Source organism: Gadus morhua, chromosome 7 (assembly GCF_902167405.1).
Source record: "Gadus morhua chromosome 7, gadMor3.0, whole genome shotgun sequence".
Classification (NCBI taxonomy): Eukaryota; Metazoa; Chordata; class Actinopteri; order Gadiformes; family Gadidae; genus Gadus; species Gadus morhua.
Window position 1 is genome coordinate 6237590 of NC_044054.1, and position 27317 is coordinate 6264906.

Sequence of the window (27317 nt, forward strand, 5' to 3'; positions counted from 1 at the left end):
CTAACCCATGGTCTCTCCTCCCTCAGTTGTACCTGGGCGTGGTGCTCTCAGCCGTGGTCATCATCACCGGCTGCTTCTCCTACTACCAGGAGGCCAAGAGCTCCAAGATCATGGACTCCTTCAAGAACCTGGTGCCTCAGGTACAGTCCCCCACCTCGCTCCCACCTTCATCATCATCATCCTCTAACCCCTGAGAAAGTCATGGGTTGAGAAATGAAACGATAGGGGATCAGTTTTTTTATTACTAAAAAAAAAAACAGACGCCAAAGTAAATGCTAAAGTAAAGACAAACTGGGCAGACAAGACAAGACGGTAACAATATAAACTATAAATCATAAAGTGGCTAGGTACCAGTATTAACAATTCTGAGATTTCATGGGGACAGTTCGGTAGTTTTAATGTTGGATGAAAATATTCGGGTCTGAGGAGGTTGATCAGTTTATAAAACATTTGTAAACGTTTGCAGTGTAGTGGACAAACCAGTATGTTACTTCTAATTTAAGGTATATGACCTACATTCTTTTACAGACTTATCACAAATTGAAAATTAATCAATTCAAGTATTCTCTCCATATTTGTTTGTTAAGGTATTGTCATTATACTTTTAAATTTAAATTATCATTTGAAACGCACGCACACACACCAACAGTCCCATAGTCAGTGATTTGAATGTTTATGGCTCTTTAAAGGGACTCATACCTTTGTTGCATTTGAGAATTACAGCACATTCAAATCATCCCGCCTTCCTCCAATGCTCCACCCCCTAAGCGTTATTTTTTAGAGTACTGTAACGACCTCGCCGGTGACATAATGATGTCGAGTCATTAGTAGTTGAAGGTAGTTTTAATGAACCAAAACCAGGTCACTGAAACCCGTAACATTGTAACCAACGGCAGAAAACCGACACAAAACAAACCCCGGTTACCCCGGCAACCCCCAACACGGTCTCACTCGCGTGCAGGCCCCCACCCTCCTGTTCTTCCAAGGCCCTCCCCCAGCTGACCTAATGATTCGCCCCCACGCTGATTGACAAGAAGAACATTACAATACATGCACATAGAACAACTGGCATAGCGGACAACGAAATATAATGTAACACATAACACACAAACTATTTAACTGTCCCAGGGTCGCTACAGTACAAAAGTTCTAGACTCCAATGGGTTATGTTTAGACTCCCATCGGTTATGTTTAGACTCCCAGGGGTCATAATATCTACCAGGGGTCTAGTAAACAAGAAATTTAGCAGGTGGCTCACTGTAATTTTATGGGCTTCGTGTGATACCGTTTTGAGGCCCCATGTTGAAGGACAGTGGTCCCACTGAGTATAAGAAAGGTGTATGAGCATTACAAACAGAGTAGCGGGACAACGTAGCGTCTGAGGCCGAAATGGGTCCCCTAATCGGACTGAATGGTGCGGTTGGGTGCCAACGGTCTGGAGGTCTTCCTGTAGCTCCAGAGTAGCGGGACAACGTCGCGTCTGAGTCCGAAATGGGTCCCGTAATCGGACTGAGTGGTGCGGTTGGGTGCCAACGGTCTGGAGGTCTTCCTGTAGCTCCAGAGTAGCGGGACAACGTCGCGTCTGAGTCCGAAATGGGTCCCGTAATCGGGCTGAGTGGTGCGGTTGGGTGCCAACGGTCTGGAGGTCTTCCTGTAGCTCCAGAGTAGCGGGACAACGTCGCGTCTGAGTCCGAAATGGGTCACGTAATCGGACTGAGTGGTGCGGTTGGGTGCCAACGGTCTGGAGGTCTTCCCGGAGCTCCAGAGTAGCGGGACAACTTCGCGTCTGAGTCCGAAACGGGTCCCCTAATCGGACTAAGTGGTGCGGTTGGTTGCCAACGGTCTGGAGGTCCTGAGAATCATCCAGGGGAGCGGGACCACTTGGCTTCTGAGGCCGAATCGGGTCCCCTTGTCGGACTGAATGGTGCAGTTGGTGGCCAACAGTCTGGAGGTCTTCCTGAGGCTCCAGAGGAGGGTAACTCTGTGAGTCTGAGTCCGAGATGAGTCCCCTAATCGGACTGAATGGTGCAGTTTCAGTACGCCGTGGACCACTTTGGTCTGCCATCGTCAGTCGCTACTCGCTACTGTCTGCCGTGGAATCAAAACAAACCCTCTAGTTGAGGACGCGCCTTGATGACGCGGGCCCGAATGCGCCACAAGAAGCAGACGGAAAACGTTATATATCCATGCAGCAAACAGACAGGTCTGTCGGCCAATAAGGTCATTCGGTCCGAAGAATTTTATTGGTTGAAGTTTTAACTAAATATTATGAGAGTAAAATAATTGTTTGTTTTTACTCCTGGTGGGTCTGTCTTGCATATTAGAGTGTTATTACCTTATTAATACCAATTTAACCTTATCCAAAAAAAGTGTAAAAATGCAACAAAGGTAAGAGTCCCTTTAAGTAGCTTTGATTACTTTTATTTTAATTTATTGTTAAATTATTGTTATTAACGTTAGCCCGCTAACGCTCCTGCTAGCTAACGTTAATTCGAATCACGACGCTGAAGTTGGCATCAGATTCGCAGCATCCGATTCGGCTTGAAAACCACTTAGAATCTTCAAATCGGTCCTGATTGAAAACCACTACACCTAGACTCTTCAAATCTGGACTACATTATCACAGTGAGGCTATACATTATGTAAAACATAGTTTCAGATTTGTGAAACCTTTACCCTATTTATGAAAATGCAATACAGGCTTATTTGAATGCTTTTTAGGGGTCCAGACCGCATTGCATTTTCACAAATAGGTTAAAGGTTTCACAAATCTGAAACTATGTTTTACATAATGTATAGCCTCACTGTGATAATTTAGTCCAGATTTGAAGAGTCTAGGTGTAGTGGTTTTTAATCAGGATCAGTTCTAATACGGTCTGGACCCCTAAAAAGCATTACAATTTGCCTTTATTGCATTTACACAAATAGGGTAAAGGTTTCACAAATCTGAAACTATGTTTTACATAATGTATAGCCTCACTGTGATAATTTAGTCTAGATTTGAAGAGTCTAGGTGTAGTGGTTATCAATCAGGACCCGTTCTAATGCAGTCTGGACCCCTAAAAAGCATTAAAATGAGCCTGTATTGCATTTTCACAAATAGACAAAAAGGTTTCACAAATCTGTAACTATGTTTATTATAATGTATAGCCTCACTGTGATAATTTATTGCAGATTTGAAGAGTCTAGGTGTAGTGGTTTTCAATCAGGACCGATTTAAAGTAGACCAGCTGCTGAATCGGATGCTGCGAATCGGATGCCAACTTCAGCGTCGTATTCGATCCCGTGTGCGTTGTGTGTAGATATATGTAAACTTGAATTCCTACACTGACATTACCTCTGCTCTCCACAGCTGAGTCACTGGTTATTTGTTTTTTCTTTTTATTTGATATATTTTATGACCCGGCCTAAGTTCATAAAATATCATCTACTTATGTAGATTAGCTACTGTGCAGAAGCTAAAGCCGCACAACCTTCGAGTAGGACGCGCCTGCCAGACTTCTCGCGTGGTTTGGCGTAGACTCGCATTGTCTCGCTTTTGGCGACGCCTCCCGTGGTGATGGCGAGAATACGAAGTGAAGGGATCGCGAGAATACAAAGTGAAGATATCACGAGAACACAACGTAAAGGCATCGCGAGAATACAACGTAAAGGTATCGCGAGAATACAACGTGAACGGGAACTTCACCGAACTTTTCAAACACAAGGAGGGCACAGGGCAGTTCCATCAGTTGAGCGCAGCGATAATGAACACTAAGTTTGGATCGAAGCGGGACATATTATATTGCATTTTGACGTACTTTAACAATGAAAAGCAGTTTAAAACTTTCAAAACATTGATGTGAGTTCATAAATGCACTGAAGAAGGTTGTAATAAAGTGTTAGGTGTTTAAAAGTGTGTGGTATTGACAGCGCAACCCTGTTGAATGATTTTTTTCCTTAATACTGTTGATGCAAAGCATATAAAGTAATATCGATATAACTATATGGAACTGCTGATTGACGGTTATATTACTATTATAATTATTATTAAATCATATTGTTGACAATAGGCCAACACGTGACAGCCATTTTGAATTCAAGACCATGTTCATCTTCTCCAGCAAGCCCTGGTTGTCCGTGACGGAGAGAAGAACTGCATTAACGCTGTGGAGGTGGTGGTGGGAGACCTGGTGGAGGTCAAGGGTGGAGACAGGATCCCTGCTGACCTGCGTATCGTCTCTGCTCACGGCTGCAAGGTGAGGGGGGAGAGGAGGAGGGAGAGAGGGAGTGGAGCGTGGGAGAGAGGGGGAGGCGGAGAAGGAGTAGGGGAGAGAGGGAGGGGGTTAGGAGAGAGAGGGAGGGAGGTGGAAGAAAGAGGAAGAGAGAAAGAGGATAGAGAGACAGTGGGTGAGAGAGAGAGGGATGGGGAGAGAGAATTTGAGCGAGAGATCGCCATGGTGAAATATGAAACGTCATTCACTTTATTTACTGGGGACAAGAAATGGACATCACATTATACACATTATAAGTAATGGACACTAATAGGAACAAGATAATCTACGGAGATGCAAGGCCTTTTACATTTGTACTGACTTTGATATATACTCTTATCTCATTCAGAGCAGCACGGCACCAACTCACTCCACCTCAAACACCGACCTGTTTACTCTATTCTAACGGCAGTGTTTGTTTTGGAAACTTTTAGCGAATGCCTGATCGCAAATCTGCTCACAAATGCTGTTGGGGCAATGAAATGAGAATCAGTCAGACACCAACCTATTTTGGGTTTCTTGTTAGCTATTTCTTTATATCTGTCAGGAGGTAGGCAAGGCAAGGCAACTTTATTCATACAGCACTTTTCAGACACGACGCAGACTCAAAGTGCTTCACATAGAAACATCGTCATACAATAAAAAATGCATTGTAGAAAGTGCAGTGTATTGAAGGTTAAGCCGAAAGCTAAAGCAAACATAAAAGTCTTCAGCCTTGTTTTAAAGAGGTCACAGTTAAATCCTCAGGGAGATTATTCCAGCGATTTGTTGCATAGTAACTAAATCCTGCTTTCCCATGTTTCGTGTTTACTCTAGGGATAATTAACTGAGGTCTCCTTAGATTATCTAATTGGTCTAAAAGGCTTATGTAGAGGAGACGTAGGGTTGCTAGTTTGTGCCTTACACGGTTGAATCGGTGTGTGAACGGTCGTAGGTCACTTTGGATAAAAGCGTCTGTTAAACACCCTAAATCTCTCTGTTTGCCTCCATTTTGCTTTTATCACAAAAGGTGGACAACTCTTCCTTGACCGGAGAGTCTGAGCCCCAGTCGCGCACCCCAGACTTCTCCAACGACAACCCTCTAGAGACCAAGAACATTGCCTTCTTCTCCACCAACTGTGTCGAAGGTAGGAGGAGGAGGGAAATCAGCAACGGGAAAAGAACTGCAGAAATCGATATGAAATGGGGGGGGGGGGGGAATTCTCGATGACACATCGTAGACACAAGTGCGGATATCTCTGCACTTACTCTTCAATTTGGTCCATTCTATCTTCCATCTTCTCAAAAAAGCGTACACACAGCCAACAGCCCCAAACACTTGAAAAATTGCGCTGTTTGGGAAAAAGTGGTTTTGCCCGGAAATGATGTAGCTAGCGGACCAGTCACAGCCCTTGCTGCTGCGTTGCCTTGACGCAAGGTTACACTTTTTGGGAGGCGCACGTCAGGCCCTTGCGGTGGACGCAAGGACGTAACGGGTCTGTAAACCCCCTTGTGTTTCGTCAACGTGGAACCATAACTTTACCTTAACACCTCTCTCTCTCTCTCTCTCTCTCTCTCTCTCTCTCTCTCTCTCTCTCTCTCTCTCTCTCTCTCTCTCTCTCTCTCTCTCTCTCTCTCTCTCTCTCTCTCTCTCTCTCTCTCTCTCTCTCTCTCTCTCTCTCCCTCCCCCCCCCTCTCTCTCATCCTCTCCCAGGCACCGCCCGTGGCATCGTGATCAACACCGGCGACCGGACCGTGATGGGCCGTATCGCCTGTCTCGCCTCCTCCCTCGACGGCGGGAAGACGCCCATCGCCAAGGAGATCGAGCACTTCATCCACATCATCACGGGTGTGGCCGTGTTCCTGGGCGTGAGCTTCTTCATCCTCTCCCTCTGCCTGGGGTACGGCTGGCTGGAGGCCGTCATCTTCCTCATCGGCATCATCGTCGCTAACGTCCCCGAGGGACTTCTGGCTACCGTTACGGTGGGTTTGTGGGGAGATGGAGGGAGGGTGGGGGGGAGGGAGGATGGGGGGAGAGGGGGGTAGGGAGTGTGGGGGTGAGAGAGGGTGGGAGAAAGAGGAGGAGGGAGGTAGAGAGGGGGGGAGAGAGAGGAAGAGAGGAGACAGAGAGAGAGGGGGAGGGGGGGAGAGAGATGAATGGAGGGGTAGAGGGTGGGTGCGGAGAGAAGTCGGGAGAGAGGGAGAGAGAGAGAGAGAGAGAGGGAGGGTGGGACAGAGAGCGCATTGGAGGGAGGTAAGCTAGGGGCGAGAGAGAGAGATGGAGGGAGGGAGAGAGAAAGAGGGAGGGAGGGAGTGGGGAGAGAAAGTGGGAGGAAAAAACTGAGGGATGGAAGGGGGAGAAGAAAGAGGAGAGAGAGACAGCGGGGGAGAGAAGGGAGGGGGGAGTGAGAAGGAGTGAAAGATGGAGAGTAAAACTCAAACCTGAGTTGTGACAGAATATCTAGCCATTAGCTAAACGTCCACTCTCCCTCCCTCCCCTAGGTATGCCTCACCCTGACCGCCAAGCGCATGGCCAAGAAGAACTGCCTGGTGAAGAACCTTGAGGCTGTGGAGACCCTGGGCTCCACCTCCACCATCTGCTCCGACAAGACCGGCACCCTGACCCAGAACCGGATGACCGTGGCCCACATGTGGTTCGACAACCAGATCCACGAGGCGGACACCACCGAGAACCAGAGCGGCACCTCCTTCGACCGCAGCTCCGCGTCTTGGGCTGCCCTGGCCCGCATCGCCGGACTGTGTAACCGCGCGGTCTTCCTGGCGGAGCAGTCCAACGTCCCCATCCTGAAGGTAGGGTTTGTGAGATTCATCAAGGTTTAATAGTGGTTTCTTCTTTTTGTGGTCAAACGATCTCCTAGTTAATATCATCAAGTTGAAACGTTAAGAATGAATATAAATTTAGGTAGATGTTTTTTATGCATGAAAGGTTTTTTGCATTGTATGTTTTTGTCTCGAATTTTGATCGTCATTTCGATTTTTGGGTCAAACGATCTCCAAACTAATATAATCAAGTTTAAAAATAGTAATTTTATTTAATTCATTAAATGTTTTACAGAGATTGCAGAACACTTATTGCAGAACAGAACACATATTTGTACAGTAGTTTCGATTTGAACACTTTTCAAGGGGAAATTTAACAAATGCATCACGTTTTCAAACTCAAGTATAAACGTTTGAATAATCGTGATTTCAACTTTGATCAAAATAATCGTGGTCATGATATTTTCCATAACCGAGCAGCCCTGCCTGAACGTAACTCCACCGCCGTTTATGCAATATTAAACAAACAATAACCGTGGAGCACGCTTTTGTTTGCGGAGACAAACCCGCTAAGCTTCGCGCTCTGACGCACCCCTTTTGAAACCACCACAAAAAGATTGTGAATGATTCAACGCTGAAAGGAGATTTGGTTGCAGGGTGAGCAGCTGGGTAAATCGGAGGATGATTATGAATAAAAGGCATGCATGTGAGGGGTGTGAGCTGATCTGTCATGTGATAGGGGTACATCACGCACTAATGATAGCATCATGTCAACATCACGAACACTGTTGACTCAAGGCTATCACTACGACTCCTCTTCGTCCCCTGTGAGACATAAGGCTTCAATGAGCACTCTCCATTGCATTCGGGTCCTGGCAGCATAAAGTGCCTCTCTCATCTGTTCTAGCTCTTGTGCCACAGTTCTGCACCGGGCGGTTTTCGGCCTCCAACGTTTTTTCTTTTGCCTAGTGGCAATCCATCTTAAGGCGACTTTTGTAATGCATCCTCAACACATAGTCCTAGCCATCTCAGGCTTCTGTTCGTAGTCGACTTGGTAATGCTCCGGGTTCCCGTTTTCATGTACAGGTCATTGTTGGAGATCGTATGAGGCCAAAAGATCGGGCCTATTCGTCTGAGACATCCATTATGGAACACTTCCATTCTCCTCAGAGTCCAGGCTGAGTCCGATAAATAGTTATTCCTGGACGCTCTTTGTTACGCTCTTTGTTGCCGAAGATAATCACAGCCTTGCTGATATTCAGTATAAAAGCACGATCTCGAGTATGAAATGGCTTTTATACAACAGTTCTACCAGCACCTTTTATTAGCTTCCAGTAATAAGCAACAACAGATTATGATTTTTTTTGTTCATTTAATGATTTATTTTGCACCGCCAACACAAATAGATCCGCGACTGGTACTGAACTGTTGCCAAGCAACATATAAACACACTAGATGGTTAATAACATTAACGGTTATTAGAACACCTGTAAAGCGGAGTGATACATGTATAGTTAAAAGTCCCAGTTCTGTTATACTCTATATCAGCATTCATGGAATGCCTCTTGTCCAATCAAATTACTTGGTCGGAACCTACAATAAAAAGGATAAAACCTTCAAAAAGAAATCGTAAAACAAAGGTGTTGTTATTCTTGGTTTTAGTTGCACGGATTAGTTCGATAAAGTGTGCAAGGGCACCAAAGCGAGTCGTCTGGTGCTGGCGTCAAAGAGTTGGAATGCGGCCCGGTACTCACATCCAAATTGGATTCAAATCCAGTCTGTTCATGATTTCTTTGGGCGTAAACAAACGAGAGAGAAAGAGTTGGAAAGAGATGTACAATTATAATTGATAATATCATAACATTTGTGTTATATAGGATAGGGCCAGATGGTGCCTTCGAGTGGGGAGCATGTTTGAAGTTCTGGGAGATTTAGAAAGACGTTTATCCTCGTTAAAAACATGGATTAAAGCATCTGCACTAATAAGGAAATAAATCCCGTCTTTGTTTACAGAGCGTTGCCAGTTTGAGCTGGAGAAGCTCTGAAGCTTTGACAAAGCAGAATTTGAATTTGTCCCTCCTTGCTTCTGGAACTCTCTCCCACTATCCATCCGTATCATAGAATCTCTCCCCACCTTTAAAAACTCTATCAAACTCACCTGTTCAGACCGGCCTAGCCCACTTAACTCCACCCACCAGCCAATTTAGGCAAGGCAACTTTTTTTATGCAGCACTTTTCATACATGAGGCAGACTCAAAGTGCTTTACATTGAAACATAGTCAGATACTAAAATGAAATAATTAAATAAAATAGATGAGTAAAAGAAAGCAAAGTTAGGGTTAGGGTTAATGAAAATGTTGCGTTGTTTATCTTTACTTTAATTTTTCGTGTTTTTAAATTGTATTTGCTTGTCTTAACTGTAAGGTAACCTTTAATTGTTTTGAAAGGCACCCTGAAATAATAATAATATTTTTTTAATAATAAACTTGATTTTAAGGCGTCTTTCTCGGCGCTCAACGACATTTTATGAAGGTACACAAGGGTCATTAAAAAGAAACAAGATAAAGAGAAAAAATAATAATAATCGCAAAACAATAGTAGGAGACTGAGTAATTGGCATCAGGTGGAATAATAAAAATCAAATGTATTATTACTATTTGTGAGTTTTTGAATTCATTGCGATTTACCCACTTATTCCGAATGTGTGTGTCCTGTGTTTGCCCACAGAGAGACGTGGCCGGAGATGCCTCCGAGTCCGCCTTGCTGAAGTGTATCGAGCTGTGCTGTGGCTCCGTGAAGGGCATGAGGGAGAAGTACACCAAGCTCTGCGAGATCCCCTTCAACTCCACCAACAAGTACCAGGTAACGTGTGTTTCGAAGTTTAGTTTTGGAGGCGCACGTCAGGCCCTTGTGGTGGTCGTAAGGAGGGTCCGTAAGGAGGGTCCGCACGGACGTAATGGGTACATAAAGACCCTTGCGTTGCGTCGACCTGGAACCCTAACCCACCACTGACCCCTTCTGGTGGGTGTAAATGAAGAGTTGTGTCACGCTTTTAAAGGGACTCATGTAAGAATCAGTGATTCCTGCTCACTACTGATCCCCTCTGTCAGGTGAAGGGAAAGGCTGTGTTCCACTTTTAAAGGTACACATGTAAGAATCAGTGATTCCTGCTCACCACTGACCCCTTCTGGCAGGTGAAGTGAAGTGCAGCCTGTTGGTTGAAACGGTAACAATCAGATAGATAGACACTAGGGATGAGTCGGTCGCGACCGATTCGTTACAACGAACGAATCCCGAACGTGAACGACAAGAACTGGTTCCCCGAAACAAGAAGAACTGGTTCTTTGATTCTTTTTTTTAAAACATAAACCAAAAATATGGTCACGTAAATAAAATATACAAACGAACAGAGCTTCGTCTCCACGCGACTTATATTGATTGAGTCTACAACGTTCTCAAAGATTCAGCCAATGAGAGGTAGCAATGGTGTTGCAATGGCACCTGGGTAAACAAATGACAAGGCGGTACCGTCGAATATGAGCGCTTTCTCTGTCTGACGTATCTTGGGTCATACCATTCGACGTGGGGCCACTCATATCCCCCTACATTTTTTCGAAAATAGACTTGACCTCCATCTGTTTATTGGATAAACGCATTTCCCAATCCCAGGAGACTTTGCTCCATTCTACGTCAATTTAAGAACAAACAAAGAAATTAAACTGCAGTTCGTATTTTTTATTTATGACCATGAAAGTTCTGTAATGCCTGAACAATGAAGAATTAAATGTAAAGTAAAATAAAATTATAAATGTAAAACCATGAATGAAATAGAGAGAGTAAGCAAGTGGTATAAATATTGGTGGGACATTCGGTTATACTATATAGTATGTCTTCTCGATTTTCACAGGGGTTAGAGCCTAGAAGTGGTTTAAGTTATGCTCACGGCCGTCTCGCGGGGCGGGGGGGGGCAGACACCAAATGACGTAATCCGACGTAACGAACGAATCAAATAAACGAATCGTTATAGTGAACTGAACTGAAAGAACTAGTTCCCGGAAAAGAATAATTTTGCCCATCCCTAATAGACACCATGTTACATATAGAATTAGAGTTAAAAACAAGTAAAATATGTGTAAAAGTACAAAATGCTAATAATATATACGCAGGACAATAATAAACAAGAAGAATAGTATACAAGCCAATATTTACATGCTTAAACAGTGCATAAAAACAGTGTAAGAAAAAACTGTATCAAACAGCCAACATGCGTATTTGATATGCAGTGTTATGTTATGTTATGAACTAATGTTAAGTTACAATCATGAATACATTTAGTCATCAAAAAGCAATGCATCAACGCAATGGCGAGCATCAGCAAAGGTGTTTTTAACAGTTCAATCACATCCTGCTCCTTTTCTAACCGATCAAGCAGATCAAACAACAAACCGGCTCAATCCTCTAACAAGAACCCCCCTCCCTCTCTCTCCCTCCCTCTCTCTCTCTCTCTCTCTCTCTCTCTCTCTCTCCACCCCGACGCCCCTCAGCTCTCCATCCATAAGAACACCACCCCCGGCGAGACCAAGTCCATCCTGGTGATGAAGGGCGCCCCGGAGAGGATCCTGGACCGCTGCTCCACCATCCTGATCCAGGGCAAGGAGCAGCCCCTCGACGAGGAGATGAAGGAGTCCTTCCAGAACGCCTACGAAGAGCTGGGAGGCCTCGGAGAGAGAGTGCTGGGTAAGGGTTTGATGCATCGCTACAGTACTACTACTGATAATGCTAAAGGCTCCCACAGTGAGGACCTTCATGTGAAAAATAAATAATTAATAATTTGACACTGAAGTTGTTGATGGACGATGGGAACTCTTAAAAGTTTTAGAACTACAATGAATTCCCGGTCTAGGCACCAGTTTGAATCAACAATTAAAGGAACTCTCAAGAACTTATGAAAGTCAAATCACTGGTTTAATATATATATATTTTTTATTTATTTGTATTAATAAATATTTTACCGTGGATTTGTTGTTGTATAGTTAAAATATTTATGAATTAATGTAAGAAATGACATGAAATGAAATTGTTTGGAATGACATGTCAATTACTGATTCAATTCATAAATGGTCCTAAATATAATAAACACAATGTCTTCCCCTTTAGTTTTCTGTGCTATACCTACCCATAACACGCTTGGTTTTAAATCTTCGACGTATGAGCATCCAAACCAGCTCAACACAAACATGTTTTTCCCCCACCTCCTCCAGGCTTCTGCCATTACAACCTTCCCGACGATCAGTTCCCAGAGGGGTTCTCCTTCGACACGGAGGAGGTGAACTTCCCCACGGAGAAGCTGTGCTTCGTAGGCCTCATGTCCATGATCGACCCCCCCAGAGCCGCCGTCCCCGACGCTGTGGGCAAGTGCAGGAGCGCTGGCATCAAGGTAACGAGACTCTTGAGTTTTAAAGGAACGATACCTCCTCCCTCAGAAGAGATTCTTGTGTTCTTGGACCGCAGTGACGTAAATTTTGAGATGTTTCGCTTTTTGGATGATCGTTATGTGACACATTTCTTTGTATCGTACATTTCTAACCTCTTTAATCTCAAATCTCTTGAGATTAAAATCCCTTTTCAAGAGAGACCTGGCCAAGATGGCCGCATGGAACAGACAATACATCCACGTTTTATACAAACAAAATGCACAATTTACACACAATTAAAAGACAGTTTTGGATTTAAATTAGAGAATTATACACAGCTACATGGTCCAATACGTCCACATAATAAGTCCTTAAGTAAAGATATCAAATTAGATTTGTGTTGATAGTTTTGAGTCTTGGTTACCTATTAGTAATTAGTAGACGCTCCATAATTAGTAGGTGATTTTATCCGAAGGGATTTAGGATAAGGGTGTTTATGAATGGAGCTAAACTTTATTTAAGTAAGATTAACAATTATCGGAATCATAGTCTGACCATTGCCCAATTCTTCTCAGGTTATCATGGTTACCGGTGATCACCCAATCACAGCCAAGGCCATCGCTAAGGGCGTCGGCATCATCTCCGAGGGCAACGAGACCGTTGAGGACATCGCCGCTCGCCTGAATGTCCCGGTCGCCGAAGTCAACCCCAGGTACGTGGACAATAAATCGATGCCGTACGTTATACGTCATTTCCTCCGATCATAGAAGGATCAAGCAGTTTTTCCGATCGATCGGCGACCGTGTCTGAACTCAAAAGTCTCATATTACACCACAAGGTGTGAGTGTGATCAAGCCGTTTGAAACTCTGCCTCTTCCTGTGTTTAAGTGACATCACAAGTGGTCGGCCCACCTAGATGTGTGCTGGATAGATCAGTCTACCAGCCTTTCCATTTGACCGTAGCAAATGTTGCTCATCTATCCAGCATACACCTAGACGGACACGAACATCTATAGTAACACGGAAATAAACGTCAAAGTAACTTAACGATCAACTAAAATACAAAACGTCTCAACCTTTATGTTGCTTCGGTCCAAGAACGCATTAATCTCTTTATGCGAGGAAGAATCAGAGCGATCCATGAAGTAAGATAACCTGCTAAATGACCTAAACGGAAACGGAAATGTAAGTGAACATCGTCCCATCAAACGGTGTCTCCTCGCCACCATTACTGTCAGAAGCTCAGGAGCTAGTGCGGGTTGATTTGTAACCTGAAGGTTGCTAGTTGGATCCTCGGCTTCTCTTCCTCCCTGATCAAGATGCCTCACCCTGACTGCTCCTTTCGAGCTGGCTGGCGCCCTGAGGGGTCGACCACCGTCGGTGTGTGAATGAGTGTGTGAACCGTTGTACATCGCTTTGGATAAAAATGTAAATGTCTCACCGCCCCCTGTTTTCGTTCCTCCTCTCCAGAGACGCCAAGGCCTGTGTGATCCACGGCGGAGAGCTAAAGGATATGACCAGCGAACAGCTGGATGACATCCTGATGCACCACACCGAGATCGTGTTCGCCCGGACCTCGCCCCAGCAGAAGCTGATTATTGTGGAGGGCTGCCAGAGACAGGTGAGTCCCATATACCCCCAGATGTGGGTGTGTGGGTGTGTGGTTGGGTGGGTGGGTGTACTTAGTTTTTGATCCAGATGCTTCTATCCAAAGCGACTTACAACAGACAGACAGAAAGAGAGACAGGGAACCCAGAGTCAAACAGGTGAGCACCAACAGATAGAGAGACATGCAGAGAAAGGAAATCCAGAACCGAGAATCCAGGGAAAGATGACGACCCAGCCTTCTTTCAGTACTTTGTTAAACAGCTCAGCACAGACAGACAGACAGAGAGCCTGACTGACAGACAGAGAGCCTGACTGACAGACAGAGAGCCTGACTGACAGACAGAGAGCCTGACTGACAGACAGAGAGCCTGACTGACAGAGAGCCTGACTGACAGACAGAGAGACTGAAAGACAGACAGAGAGTCTGACTGACAGACAGAGAGACAGACAGGGAACCCAGAATCCAGCGAAAGACAGGGAAAATGTACATTTACATGTAGGGCATTCAGCAGACGCTTTTATCAAAAGCAACTTGGATGAAAGATTTGTCAGAAGAAAGAGAAATTTGGCAACTTTTTGATCAAAGCTGACAAGTTCGAATCCCAGTGCTCACAGCCTGGCTGTCGTATGCCACCCTTGAGCAAGCTGCTCAGGATGACATCCTTCTGAAAGATCTTGTCACCTTGGAACACAAAGGTTGGAATCCCAATGCTCAATGCTCAACATCTCAAACCTTCCCCAAACCCTGCAGGGAGCCATCGTCGCGGTAACTGGTGACGGAGTCAACGACTCCCCAGCCCTGAAGAAGGCCGACATCGGCGTTGCCATGGGGATCGCCGGTTCTGACGTCTCCAAGCAGGCGGCCGACATGATCCTCCTGGACGACAACTTCGCCTCCATCGTCACCGGGGTGGAAGAGGGTGAGTGGGAACAGAATGAATGTGGCTCAGGAGGTAGAGCGGGTTGGCTGGTAACCTGAAGGTTGCTAGTTGGATCCCCGGCTCCTCCTAGCTGAGTTTCGAGGTGTCCCTGAGCAAGACGCCTCACCCTGACTGCTCCTGACCAGCTGGCTGTCGCCCTAAGGAGTCGACTCCGCTGTTGCAGTGTGTGTGAATGTGTGTATGGATGGGTGGATGTGTGTCTGAATGTGTGTGTGAATGTGTATATGAATAGATGAACATGTGTAAATGTGTGAATGGGTGTATGAATGTGTGTGTGAATTGGTGAATGTGTGTGAGTGAATGAATGTCAGGCTGTTATGGTAAAGGGATTTGAGTGATCAGAAAAGCGTGGTATAAATGCAGTCCGTTGAGAGAACCCAAGTAAGAGCAACGTGTTCTGTTGTCTAGTTTGGTGTTTGGTTTGTAAACTTGTCTCGAGACTTGTAATTTCTCCTCATGACACACTCTTTACCCAATTGACTCACGGCTCCATCCCGCCTACAGGTCGTCTGATCTTCGACAATCTCAAGAAGTCCATCGCCTACACCCTGACCAGCAACATCCCCGAGATCTCGCCCTTCCTCCTCTTCATCATCGCCAACATCCCCCTGCCCCTGGGCACGGTCACCATCCTCTGCATTGACCTGGGAACAGACATGGTGAGCGAGACCATCGGCCGATCGAAGGGTGATCAAATACAACCCAGTTCCACAGGGTTGAACATGATCGAGCCATAATAATAGATAATAGATGATCGACTTTAATTGTCATTATGCAGTAGATCCATAAAATGAAATTTGCCTATGCAGGCTCTAAAACAATGCACACAAACACTCACACAATAAAAAGTATACAATTCTGAATAAAATACAGTACAAAAGACACATTTTAAGAAAACAGCCATGACGATAGTTTCAGTCTCTGTATACATGTGAACTGTATAATCAGGAGTTCAATATGTTAACATTAGACACACTCACACACTAAAATAGAATAATACTTCAATAAAAGTATTTCCCTCTGTATCTATTTAATTATAGATAATATTGTGTGTTAATATAGTGTGTAGTGTATATCTTGGGTGGTGTTTGTAGGTTTAATTTTGGTATGAACTTACCTCTGACTTCCCTATTAAACCACCATTCTTACAAACTTTACTTTTTTTGTATTCACTACTCCTGTCCAGCCTATTATTTAACTATACTCTGCTTATATTGCACTATATGACAATCATATAGCACAAACCACACCTTAACCGCTATTTTGCACTACTGTTTAGATCTCCAACCACATTTCGTTGTCTCTGTACAAGGCTCTGTACAGTGACAATGAAGTTGAATCTGAATCTAAATCTGAATCTGATCCCCCCCCTCCCCAGGTTCCAGCCATCTCCCTGGCCTACGAGGCGGCAGAGAGTGACATCATGAAGAGACAGCCCCGAAACCCCAAGACAGACAAACTGGTCAACGAGAGGCTCATCAGCATCGCCTACGGACAGATAGGTAAACACTTTACTACACCTGGGAATTCTGAATACTTTTCCCGATTTTGTTTTTATTATTTTTTATCCGCCTACATCCAAATCTGTAAATGTTTTCGTCAATTTACTGGTCTTGGGTCAGGGGCGCTTACTGCTATGCTAACTACTATGTTGCTATGCTATGCTAACGATAGAATGAAGAAGAACTACGTCCTATTCTCAGTGTAGTGCTGGGGCCAACCCTCTAGTTACCAAAGCCATGATTACCCATGCCTTAGAACCACACCTAGGAACCCTAGTTCCCCAAGTCTATCTTCCTCTGGTTGAGGTACCCAGTAACACCAGTCCCACCACTGTGAGAATATGCCTCTCTTAAACTGGTGCTGTTTAATCTGTGAACCATGCTTAAAGTCAGTCACCTCCCAGTCAGTGGCTGCAGGCTCTAGTCACTGTTTGGGCCAAGGTCGATCTGACCAGTGGCATGTCGCCCCCTAGAGGTACATCTGGAGTATTGCAGTCAGTGCAAAGACATACATGAAAAACTCAGTTTGATTATCAGGAAGTAATCATGCAAGTTGAGTTTCTGAAATACAGCTCTTGTCTAAAACACAAGCTCTTGTCTAATTAATATATATTGTTTTATATATTAATGTAATATGCATAAATGAAGTCAATTAATTAGTCAATTTCACAATAGGTCGAAAAAAGTGTCCAACTTGGGACATGGGCGCTAAGTGCTATGCTAAGTGCTATGTTACTATGCTATGTTATGGAATGTATTTAAATTATGTCAATTAATCAATGAAAATGTAACAAATAACAAATGTGTTTCTTTGGTATTTGCTAGGTATAATGCAGGCGATTAATAGGGAATACTTTAAGCATTATGCATAAATGAAGTAAATTAATCAATTAACTATCCGCCAATTAACACATGTCTCTTCTGTATCTTCCAGGTATGATGCAGGCTGTCGCTGGCTTCTTCACCTACTTTGTGATCCTGGCTGAGAACGGCTTCCTGCCCATGGACCTGCTGGGAATCAGGGTCTACTGGGACGACAAGATGGTCAACGACCTGGAAGACAGCTACGGCCAGCAATGGGTCAGTAAGGCTAGGCTAACCGCTAGGCTAATGGATGTGTTGCGATATGTGCGCTGTGCTAGGCTATTGATAGGTCAAAAAAGAAGAGGGACTTGGGTCAGTGCGACTATGCTACTTGCATTACTTAGCATCGCATTAGCATTGATGCTAATTAAAATACCCTTTTGCCAGCTCAGTCTACTGGTTGACTAGAAAAAGCCAACCGAAAAATTTTAATGTTCGTAACGTTGCAAATGATTCAAAATGCCTCTTCTAACGATTCCTTTTTTCTTTTTTCTTCTGACCAGACGTATGAACGCAGAAAGATCGTAGAGTTTACTTGCCACACGGCGTTCTTTGCCAGTATCGTGGTGGTCCAGTGGGCTGATCTCATCATCTGCAAGACCAGAAGAAACAGCATCTTACAGCAGGGGATGAAGTGAGTAGAGCTACCACCGGGAACTTTATCAGCAAAATCTCAGGTACAGTCTCAAAGGGATAAGAAGGCAGAGTGTTCATGACGCCCGCCCCCCCCCCCCCCCCCATTACACCCTAGCCCCCCAGAGAGCAGGAATATATTCTCTTAATGAGGAGGAAGAGATCTTGTGTTTGTTTGTGTGTGTGTGTGTTTGTGTGTTTGATAACTAGGGTAAGACGCTACACAACTAAGTACTATAACTAAGCACGAAATACAAGAAGTCTGTACTTTAAGTGCAAGGACGTAAAACACACAATAAGTGTGTACATTAAGTGCCAGGACGTACAAACACACAATAAGTGTGTAAATTAAGTGCCAGGATGTACAAACACACAATAAGTAGGAGGGGTGGGAGAGGGGTGGATATGCAGTATGTATGTTGTGTGTGCATAGTCAGGACCGTAGTGTAACTTGTGTACTGTGCCTGGAATGTTGTGTGTGCATCGTTGTGACATGTGTCGTCTGGTTACCATAGGAACCGCATCCTGATCTTCGGACTGTTCGAGGAGACTGCCCTGGCTGTTTTCCTGTCCTACTGCCCCGGGATGGACGTAGCACTGAGAATGTACCCCCTCAAGTGAGTACCACGCACACAAACACACACACACACGCACACACAAAGATACACACGCACACAAACAGATCAGCCACACACACAGAAACACATATATATATATATACACACAAACAGATAAAGATACACATACACACAGACAGATACAAACACAGATACGCAATCACAGACACACACCCACCATCCATTCCATCTCATTCTCATGTCCCTCCATCATGTCCTCACACTCTCTCTCCCCTCTCTCCCCCTCTCTTCCCCAGACCCTCATGGTGGTTCTGCGCCTTCCCCTACTCCCTCCTCATCTTCGTTTATGATGAAGGCAGAAGATACATCCTCAGACGAAACCCAGGAGGTAAGTCTCACCGTGACACACTCCGACAGGAAGCAGGATTGGGTGTTTCTTCACAGTCCTGCGTTCAGAAACACACACTGGTTTTTAAACGTTTTTTATTGGTCACATAAAAAATAACATTTTACATACAAAAGGGGTTATCACTCTGTCATTGTGGAAATTACTGGAACCTAAGTAAGTAATCGATAATAGTCATTTAAAAACAGACCTCCCTTAATGAGGTGGTGCTATAAAAACAGTCATTAAAAATAAACGGTATGTAAATATGTGCCTAGAAAATTCAGCAAATAAAAACGTTCATTGATTTACTTTGCAAGTCATTCTGGGAAAAAAATTTTGCCGCTATGGCGGTGCAATAGGTCTTAAATTGTGTTCATAATGGTCTTAAATTGAACTTCAATTTCTACCCCCACTCGAACTGTTCATGCGCTTCCCAACATCAACCAGTGTTTGTGTGTGTGTGGTGGTGGTGTTGTGTGTGTGTGTGTGTGTGTGTGTGTGTGTGTGTGTGTGTGTGTGTGTGTGTGTGTGTGTGTGTGTGTGTGTGTGTGTGGTGTTTAGGTTGTTCTGTGTGTGTGTGTCTGATGGTGTGTGCGTGTGTGTACATGCGGAGGGTTGTGTGTGTGTAAGTGTGAGTGTGGGTGTTATTCGGGTGCATGGGCATTAGCTCATGGTGCTCACACAGGCTAATCCGGTCGGAGCCGGCTTCCTCTCAGATCACTGGGCTGTGGCACATGTTACCCCTAGGGGATCGGAAGTCGCAACATCCCCTACCCACTGAGCTGTATACAAAGTGTGTGTGTGAATGTGTGTGTGATGGTGCATACAGTGTATTCAAAAAACATACTTACATCGTCGAAAACAACGATATCTTACTTATTGGTGCGCGTCATTGTAATTATAATTTGAGCAGTGGTTTTATGCTACCTTTACTATGATTAAACATTATATCATAGTATTACATTATTATCAATATGGTTATTTCGTAACCATATTGCTTCTTACAAGCTTACCTTAGACTTTGGGATACATTTGTGATTAAATTATTTATTTTATTCGTACTACCTACTTAACTGAGTTTTTTAAGTATTAATAAAACAACGTTCTCCTTTAACCTGTTTGTCTAATTGTTCTTCTTTGTTTGTTTCCTTCCAGGCTGGGTGGAACAGGAGACTTATTACTAAGTCCCCACAACATGTTGCCGTACCGAGGAGAGGAAAAAGTACTGCATTATTTTTGCTACTGCTGTGTTACAAATCTGTTCCAAACTGTTCCATCACCAGCAGCACACACACACACACACGTGCAAACGCACACCTAAAACACACACACAAGACAATACTGTTTGTAAATGCGTGAATAACGTCTTTTTCATGTGATTGTGGTTGTTAATAAAAACGGTATTGCTTCTAATATTTGACTGCCTCTTGAGAATGAATTTTGTGGTCTTTATTTTAATTTATTTTTGGGTGGTATTCTGATCCGATCAGAGATGCTGAGAGAGAGATAGAGAGCGAGAGAGAGAGAGATCGATTCACGTTTTTACATATACAATTAGGGCGTTTAGCAGCCGCTTTTTATCCACCTCGACACTGAACTAGCAACCTTCCGGGGAGCAGTTATGGTGGGGTGCCTTGCTCAGGGTCACCTTGAGATAGATGGAGAGAGGATGAAAGATGGAGAGAGAAGACGAGAGATGGAGAGAGGTGTGTGTGAGGAAACTCATCCATGTATATCCTGGGAGTGTATTTTTTGCTTATGTGTTTGTGTGTGTGTCTATCTGAAGTACCTGTATGTGTGTGCCCTGTGTGATGACCACTGATTGGTTAACGAGCAACAGGTGTGCAGCCTCCCCAAGCCCCAGAGTCCAATCAGACTCAGACCAGGTGAGGAGGGTTCGCTCTTCAGTCAGTCAGTTTAAAAGAGAGAGAGAGATTGATAGAGAAAAAAAGAGAGAGGCAGGGAGAGACCAAGAGAGAGGGGGATAGACCAAGAGAGAGAGGGAGAGATATTAGTATAATATCTGATGTATATATATTTAGGTCAGTGCTGCATGCAGGGCTCAACTATTGTTCTTCATAAGATTTATTCTTTCTTTCTTTCTTTATTATTCTCTACAAACTTTGGGACCTATCTCCTTCCTCAATTTTTCACCCAGAGACTCAATTCAAATTTTAGAATTTGACAAAAGAGCTTCTTTTGTCAAAGAGCTTTTTATCAATGGGAGGACGGCGGAGCCGCATGACGTAACTAAATCAATTTTCAACCGTTTATCTTCGTTCAAACCATTTAACAAATCTACACACTTGCATCTTTAATAATATCTCAACGGAATTTTGATATCATTGAGGGCGTATTCACACCAGAGGCCTGTTTCAGGTAGCTGGTTTAACATACTCTGAGTTTAATCCTGCGCTCTGAGTTGGTTGACTCAGAGTTCAGGGTTGAAAAGCAACTCTGGGTTTTCGGTTTCAGAACAGGTGATCAGCGTTGGGTTAATCAACTCTGAGTATGTTCACTCTGGGTTGGGGGCGTGCCTGTTGACTATAAAGAGCCATCAGCAATGGATCTCTGATAACATGATCAAACATGGACCAAAAGCGTAGATCCACTTACTTTTCCCCCACGGAATTGTAAATTCTAATGAACGTGTATGCCGAGCAGTTAGCAATTCCGCCGCGGCAGCGAGATCGCGAGAGAGAGTAAAATAAGTTAGTAAAATAAAATAAGAGGAAAGTTTAATATCTTCCACTTATTCAATATGTAAAGTGTGTGTGTGTGTGTGTGTGTGTGTGTGTGTGTGTGTGTGTGTGTGTGTGTGTGTGTGTGTGTGTGTGTGTGTGTGTGTGTGTGTGTGTGTGTGTGTGTGTGTGTGTGTGTGTGTGTGTGTGTGTGTGTGTGTGTGTGTGTGTGTGTGTGTGTGTGTGTGTGTGTGTGTCAATTTACGCAACCCCGAGTTGCCCCACGAGGACTTGGCAGCAAATTAAGTACAAAAATATAGTTTAAACAGGTAAACTATTGTTTAATTGAAATCAAATCAATTGTGCTGTTTTGCCTGCTCTACCTAATTTAACAGCTATCTTCAACATGTATTATATATTTGTATACTATATTTAAGCAGTAAATGTAAGTAGTACATTTCCCAGCCACCCCAACACTGCCAATATTTAATAGGATTTAGATATATTAGAAGGCTACACCTAGGCAAAATGCATTATATATATATATATATATATATATATATATATATATATATGTCTTCAAAATAGCGCTTACTGAATATTAGGGTATTCCTCCATGTTAGCAAATCGAAAAAATGCAGAGGCCCGGCAGACTGGAGGGGGTCCACCACCTGCACCCCTCACAGAGGCTGAGGAGATGTCCCTCAGCCAACAGAGTATGCGTCCTGTGGCTGAGGGCATCCCTGGGGGGAGCTCCTCTGATCCCCCCCACCCCCCAGGATAGAAGTGCCTTTAAAGTATAAGAGGTTGGTTATTCAAAATAATTAAATATGTACACGCAACCCAGTGCGTTGCAAATTAGATGGGGCAATATTCTGGCTCAAGTAATAATTGCACTGTCTAATCATCTTCTTCCAGTTCCACTTCTTCCACTGATGGCGTCATCGCCCTACTTGAACCAGATGCCCTCACCAACCTCCATGCAATTGTAACAATTCAAAAGATGCAAAAGGATGCTTTGGAGATCCACATTATGGAACATAAGTTAAAGGTGTTTTTTTTTTTTGTGCTTTCAGGAATTAAAAATAATCCTCATAAGTAGATTGTCTTTATTAGAACACGGGCTGTGGTGGGACAAGTTATTTTGTTGAACAGTTTACTCAAAGGGTTTTACTTCAGTGAACAATGCAGACGATTATGCTGAGCATGTGCATGTAGAGAAGAACAGCATCTGGTTAAAAGCAGTACCAGGGTATTTTCTGCCTTGCATTCTTAAAATGAGTTTCTTGACTTGCAGCAGTTATAGGTCCGTGGTTAATCAGCTACTCTGATCATGGGAAAGCCACAACGTTGAAGTGACTGTAGTACAGAGCGGGTGGGATGCACGGGGCGGATCATTCTGCACATGCGTTAATTGCGATAAAAAATAAAAAATTAAACTTAAAGCATGCCCCCGGTGCGTTTGACAGTTAACATGGGGGCTGAGAAGGTGGTCTAAATAAATGATAGATTGCGCTGAAAAACGATAGCGCTCGTGAAGAAAATTATCAGGAAAATAAAGTATATCCAACCGGGGTCTTAATAATCGTTCCTCAAGGAGATTCCTTCTGAGGATCGCAGCCGCTACGTCCACAGGCTCTCGTAGAAAAGGACATGCCAACACTAACACTTCCTTCTGTCGGAGAGCTGCCTTCAGCCTTATAGACAAAAAACTCAGAGTAGGTCTAACCACCTCCCGAGCAGGTTAGGTCCACGGCGTATGTTGCCGCAGCAACTAACTCTCGGTTGCGCTGAACCTGCTACCTGAAACGGAAAACCCAGAGTTTCCATTAACTCAGAGCGAACAAACTCGGGGTTGCCTCAAAACCAGCTACCTGAAACAGGGATCAGGAAAGTCCTTAGTTCGATCTCTTTGGTCCGGACCAAAACGCAATGTTTATTTTTTGGTTTGGTGTGGTTCCTTTCACATTGCAACAGTCCGATAATCTGTCAACAACGCACGTGTGTGCAAAGATCATTCAATCATTGGACAAGACGGTCGGGGGCGGGGTAACACGGGGTAAGGCATTAAAAAAAAAGTAAACAAACTAGAACTGCAAGCAGTTATGCAGGGGTCCAAGAAGTGTGCATTTCGCCGGCACAACGCGACAAGAAATGTGCGTTTCGCCGGCACAACGCGAAGCATGTGTTCAAAACGCTACCCTGAACCTGTGGATACAAAGGATTTGACTGTGGTAGGAGTAGCGAGAAGTCAGTGTAGCGTTTTCGCGGCGAAATTTTGTAGACGATATACAATTTCCTCGTTTATTGCGCCCCCTAATGGCGAATTTTTCCGAATTTTTTATCGAACGACGTTAAGGTTAACACCAACATGTGTGTAAAATTTGGACTCGATCCGATGTCTAATTTTGGATTTCATGCAGTTACAAACATTTGCAGTACTTTTGGAGCATCATTTTATGATGTTATGCTATCCGCGGACCGCTCAAACGCCTTCTCACTCTTCCTTGTACTGAATGTATTAAATGCATCAGAATTTTTACAAGTGTTCTCCAACATACATTATATGTTGGCGTCTGCCCAAATATCCAAAAGACATTTTGTCTCCTTTTCGCTCCATGTTGAGCCACGACTCATTTTTAACGGGTCTGATAACGTGATGCCGGTCTGATAACGTGACGTTGATCTTTGAATTAACCGTGCTAATCAAACAATATAAATGAATAAACAATGGGAGTCTGTTGCGTCCAATAAGGCATATTATTTTTAGAACTGGGTCGGGCCGAGCGCGGTCGTATTCACACCTCAAGCGAACCGCACCATTGTTCATTTGGAAGCGAACCTCTCCGGCTGGGTCTCGGACCGGCTGTTTGGTATGGAAAGCCAAGAAGGCCACATTCCGGCTCTAGATTGGCGCGGTAAAAGGGCTAATGCGCACGGACACCTTTTGCAGGAATTCCGTACGAATTCCGTACGGAAACCATACGGATTCCATAAGGTTTTTGCATACCTAATAGCCGCGGCTATTAGTTCTATTTCATGTAGGCTACGCCGTCTCGGCTTCGCCTTATGTGCTTGTCCCTTGTGCGCGCACTGAAAATTTTCACATTCCCACGGCACCGTGTATATAAGGCGGCGCAAACCGCCGCCCATCCTCCCTTTTCTTTCAGCGATTTGTACTGATCCACGAAAACGAAGATATGACTTCCAACAATAAAGATGACCGGTGGCAGCGGCGTGGGCAAGGCCACGGATCAACGGCCCTTTTCAGGGCCACTGGAGAGCGCTCCTGTAAGAGTTGCGGGCCCTTTTCAGGGGGACCACCATGATCCAGAGGCCATATGGCTCTCTCTCACCACTGTTCCGGAACAAGAGCTGGCCAGCCTCGTCCAGGGCCCATTAGCTCCTGATGGACTATTTGGGCCCCGGTTCTCGGAGGTGCTCGCTCACCAGCAGTCCGTCCGTGAGAATCGTTCCCCGTTCGGGGCGATTCCATGGGCTCCTCCCACCAGCAGGGCGGGAGGAAGCGGGTCCCAGGCCGGTTCCAGCGCTCCAGGGGGCCACCTCCGCCTCCAACCCCGATGCCGCAGCAGCAGTCGCAGCAGCAGCAGCAGCAGCAACAGCAGCACCGCTGGGCCAGAAGTTCCGCAAACTTGCTCCCACTTTTTGTTGTCCAAACAATAAGGAAAAGAAAGACCGTTCGACAGAACGGCAGTACATACTCCCTAAAGAGCAATATTCCTTTAGATAACCTCTTTCCCCCCCTCAGCCAGATGGCTGTAGGGTGGCGGCCGGACGGCGTTTTTACATAACCTCTGGTTCACCTGCTTCTAAGAAGCGGCGTCCCTATGAGCTTCGTGGGCGGGCTGGAGACTCATCAAACGAGCCCGTGGATACGGACGCTTGTACTAGTTTCCTAGTTTCCCACATTATCCCCTCTACCTCCCTTCTACAGTCTGTGGAAGGTGAGAAGACGGGTCTGCTCCCTGTGGTTACAGCCAGCGGACAACGCACGGTCATGACTCATGAGTGCTACGGCTAGACCGCTCATTGCCTGTTCAGCGGACACGAGCGCAGCGTCTCTAGACAGCTCGCTGTTTGTACAGCGACTAGCTCTGTGACGTCTACCACGCTCGATGAGCCTCCTCCCTTTCATGGGATGCCCCTCTGGTCCACTCCAAACACTGTGTGGAGGCGGTAGGGGCCGAGGAATATGGGTTATTCCTGGACGGCGTTCTTCAGCTGTCAGCTCTCCCTCTCTCCGACCGCTATGCGTGTCGGCTAGAGCAGTGCGTTCTACCATCGTGGTTGGACAACACTTTGAGATGGGGTCATTCCATACAATTCAAGCGCCATCCCCCACCCTTTATGGGGTTGGTGGAGACCAGGCTACGAGATCCGGCGTCAAGCACGGCTCTGGCAGCAGAGGTGGCCCGTCTCTTGGAGAAGGGGGCCATCACTGTCCCCCCCCCCCCCCCCCCACGAGTCACATCGAGGGTTTTACTCCCGGTACTTCCTGGTTTCCAAAAAGTCAGGGGAGATGAGACCTATTCTGGATCTTCGCGTGTTGAACAGATTCGTTGCCGCGAGGAAATTCAGAATGCTCACTATCAGAGCGCTGCTCCGATGTGTGAGGGAGGAAGACTGGTTCACATCCCTGGATCTCAAGGATGCTAACTTCCACGTCCCTGTTCGACAGGCGCACAGGAAGTTTCTCTGTTTTGCCTTTATGGGGGTGGCGTACACACCTTCTCGACGGCGTTGGGACCACTCAGGCGTCAGGGAAAGAGGGTCCTCTTCTACCTCGACGACCTACTTATTCTGAGCAACTCAGAGGAAGCTGCGAGAAGGGACACCATGACGGTGATAAACCATCTCTCTTTCCTGGGTTTTGCCATCAACTGGGTGAAGAGCTTCCCGCTCCCCGGCCGGCAGATAGTCTACTTGGGGCTTTTCCTCGACTCAGCCGCCATGACAGCGATGCTCTCGTCTCCTCGGCGAGACGCCATCCTGTTGCTGCTCTCCCGCTTTCGCATTCTCAGAAACGTGACCGCGCTGTCCACCATGCGCCTGTTAGGGCTAATGGCAGCCGCCCATCCCGTGGTTCCCCTGGGTCTGCTCTTTATAATAATAATAATACATTTTATTTGAGGGCGTCTTTCATAGCACTCAAGGTCACCTTACAGGGCATTGTTTAAAAAATAAATAAATAAAATTAAAATAAAATCAACAATCATAAAAAACACAAGAACAAGATACATTGAAACAATTTACACAAGCGGGGGTGAAATGGGTGGGAGACAATGAATTAGATTGAAAATGTCAGTTTAAAAAGATGTGTTTTTAGACGGGACTTAAAAGTGGAGAGAGTGTCAGAGTTACGGATGTCAGGTGGGAGGGTGTTCCAGAGGTGGGGGGCAGATCGGCTGAATGCCCTGGACCCCATGGTGACCAGGCGGGCGGGTGGTACAGTGAGTTGAATGGAAGAGGAGGACCGGAGAGTGCGGGTGGGTGTGTTGGTGTGCAGGAGTTCACAAATGTATGGAGGGGCGAGGTTGTGGAGGGCCTTGAAGGTGAGGAGCAGAATCTTGAAATGGATGCGGGTTCTGACCGGGAGCCAGTGAAGCTGCTGAAGGACAGGAGTGATGTGATTAATGGAGGGGGTTCTGGTGATGATGCAAGCGGCAGAGTTCTG

General features: G+C 45.1%; 1 protein-coding gene across 1 annotated transcript in view; it reads left to right on the forward strand.

Moving 5' to 3' along the window:
- The window catches only part of atp1a1a.4 (ATPase Na+/K+ transporting subunit alpha 1a, tandem duplicate 4), a 31977-nt gene extending 11619 nt beyond the window's left edge, over positions 1 to 20358 (forward strand). Inside the window, exons 6-23 of the mRNA XM_030362572.1 lie at positions 27 to 140; positions 4104 to 4238; positions 5263 to 5380; positions 5947 to 6215; positions 6735 to 7043; positions 9741 to 9875; positions 11558 to 11750; positions 12275 to 12450; positions 13003 to 13139; positions 13898 to 14048; positions 14787 to 14955; positions 15481 to 15635; positions 16355 to 16478; positions 17413 to 17558; positions 17846 to 17976; positions 18491 to 18592; positions 18850 to 18941; positions 20097 to 20358. Of these exons, the coding sequence (XP_030218432.1) occupies positions 27 to 140; positions 4104 to 4238; positions 5263 to 5380; positions 5947 to 6215; positions 6735 to 7043; positions 9741 to 9875; positions 11558 to 11750; positions 12275 to 12450; positions 13003 to 13139; positions 13898 to 14048; positions 14787 to 14955; positions 15481 to 15635; positions 16355 to 16478; positions 17413 to 17558; positions 17846 to 17976; positions 18491 to 18592; positions 18850 to 18941; positions 20097 to 20125 (2685 nt within the window). The 3' untranslated portion in view covers positions 20126 to 20358. The remainder of the gene's footprint in view (positions 1 to 26; positions 141 to 4103; positions 4239 to 5262; positions 5381 to 5946; positions 6216 to 6734; positions 7044 to 9740; positions 9876 to 11557; positions 11751 to 12274; positions 12451 to 13002; positions 13140 to 13897; positions 14049 to 14786; positions 14956 to 15480; positions 15636 to 16354; positions 16479 to 17412; positions 17559 to 17845; positions 17977 to 18490; positions 18593 to 18849; positions 18942 to 20096) is intronic.
- Positions 20359 to 27317: the final 6959 nt, after the last annotated feature.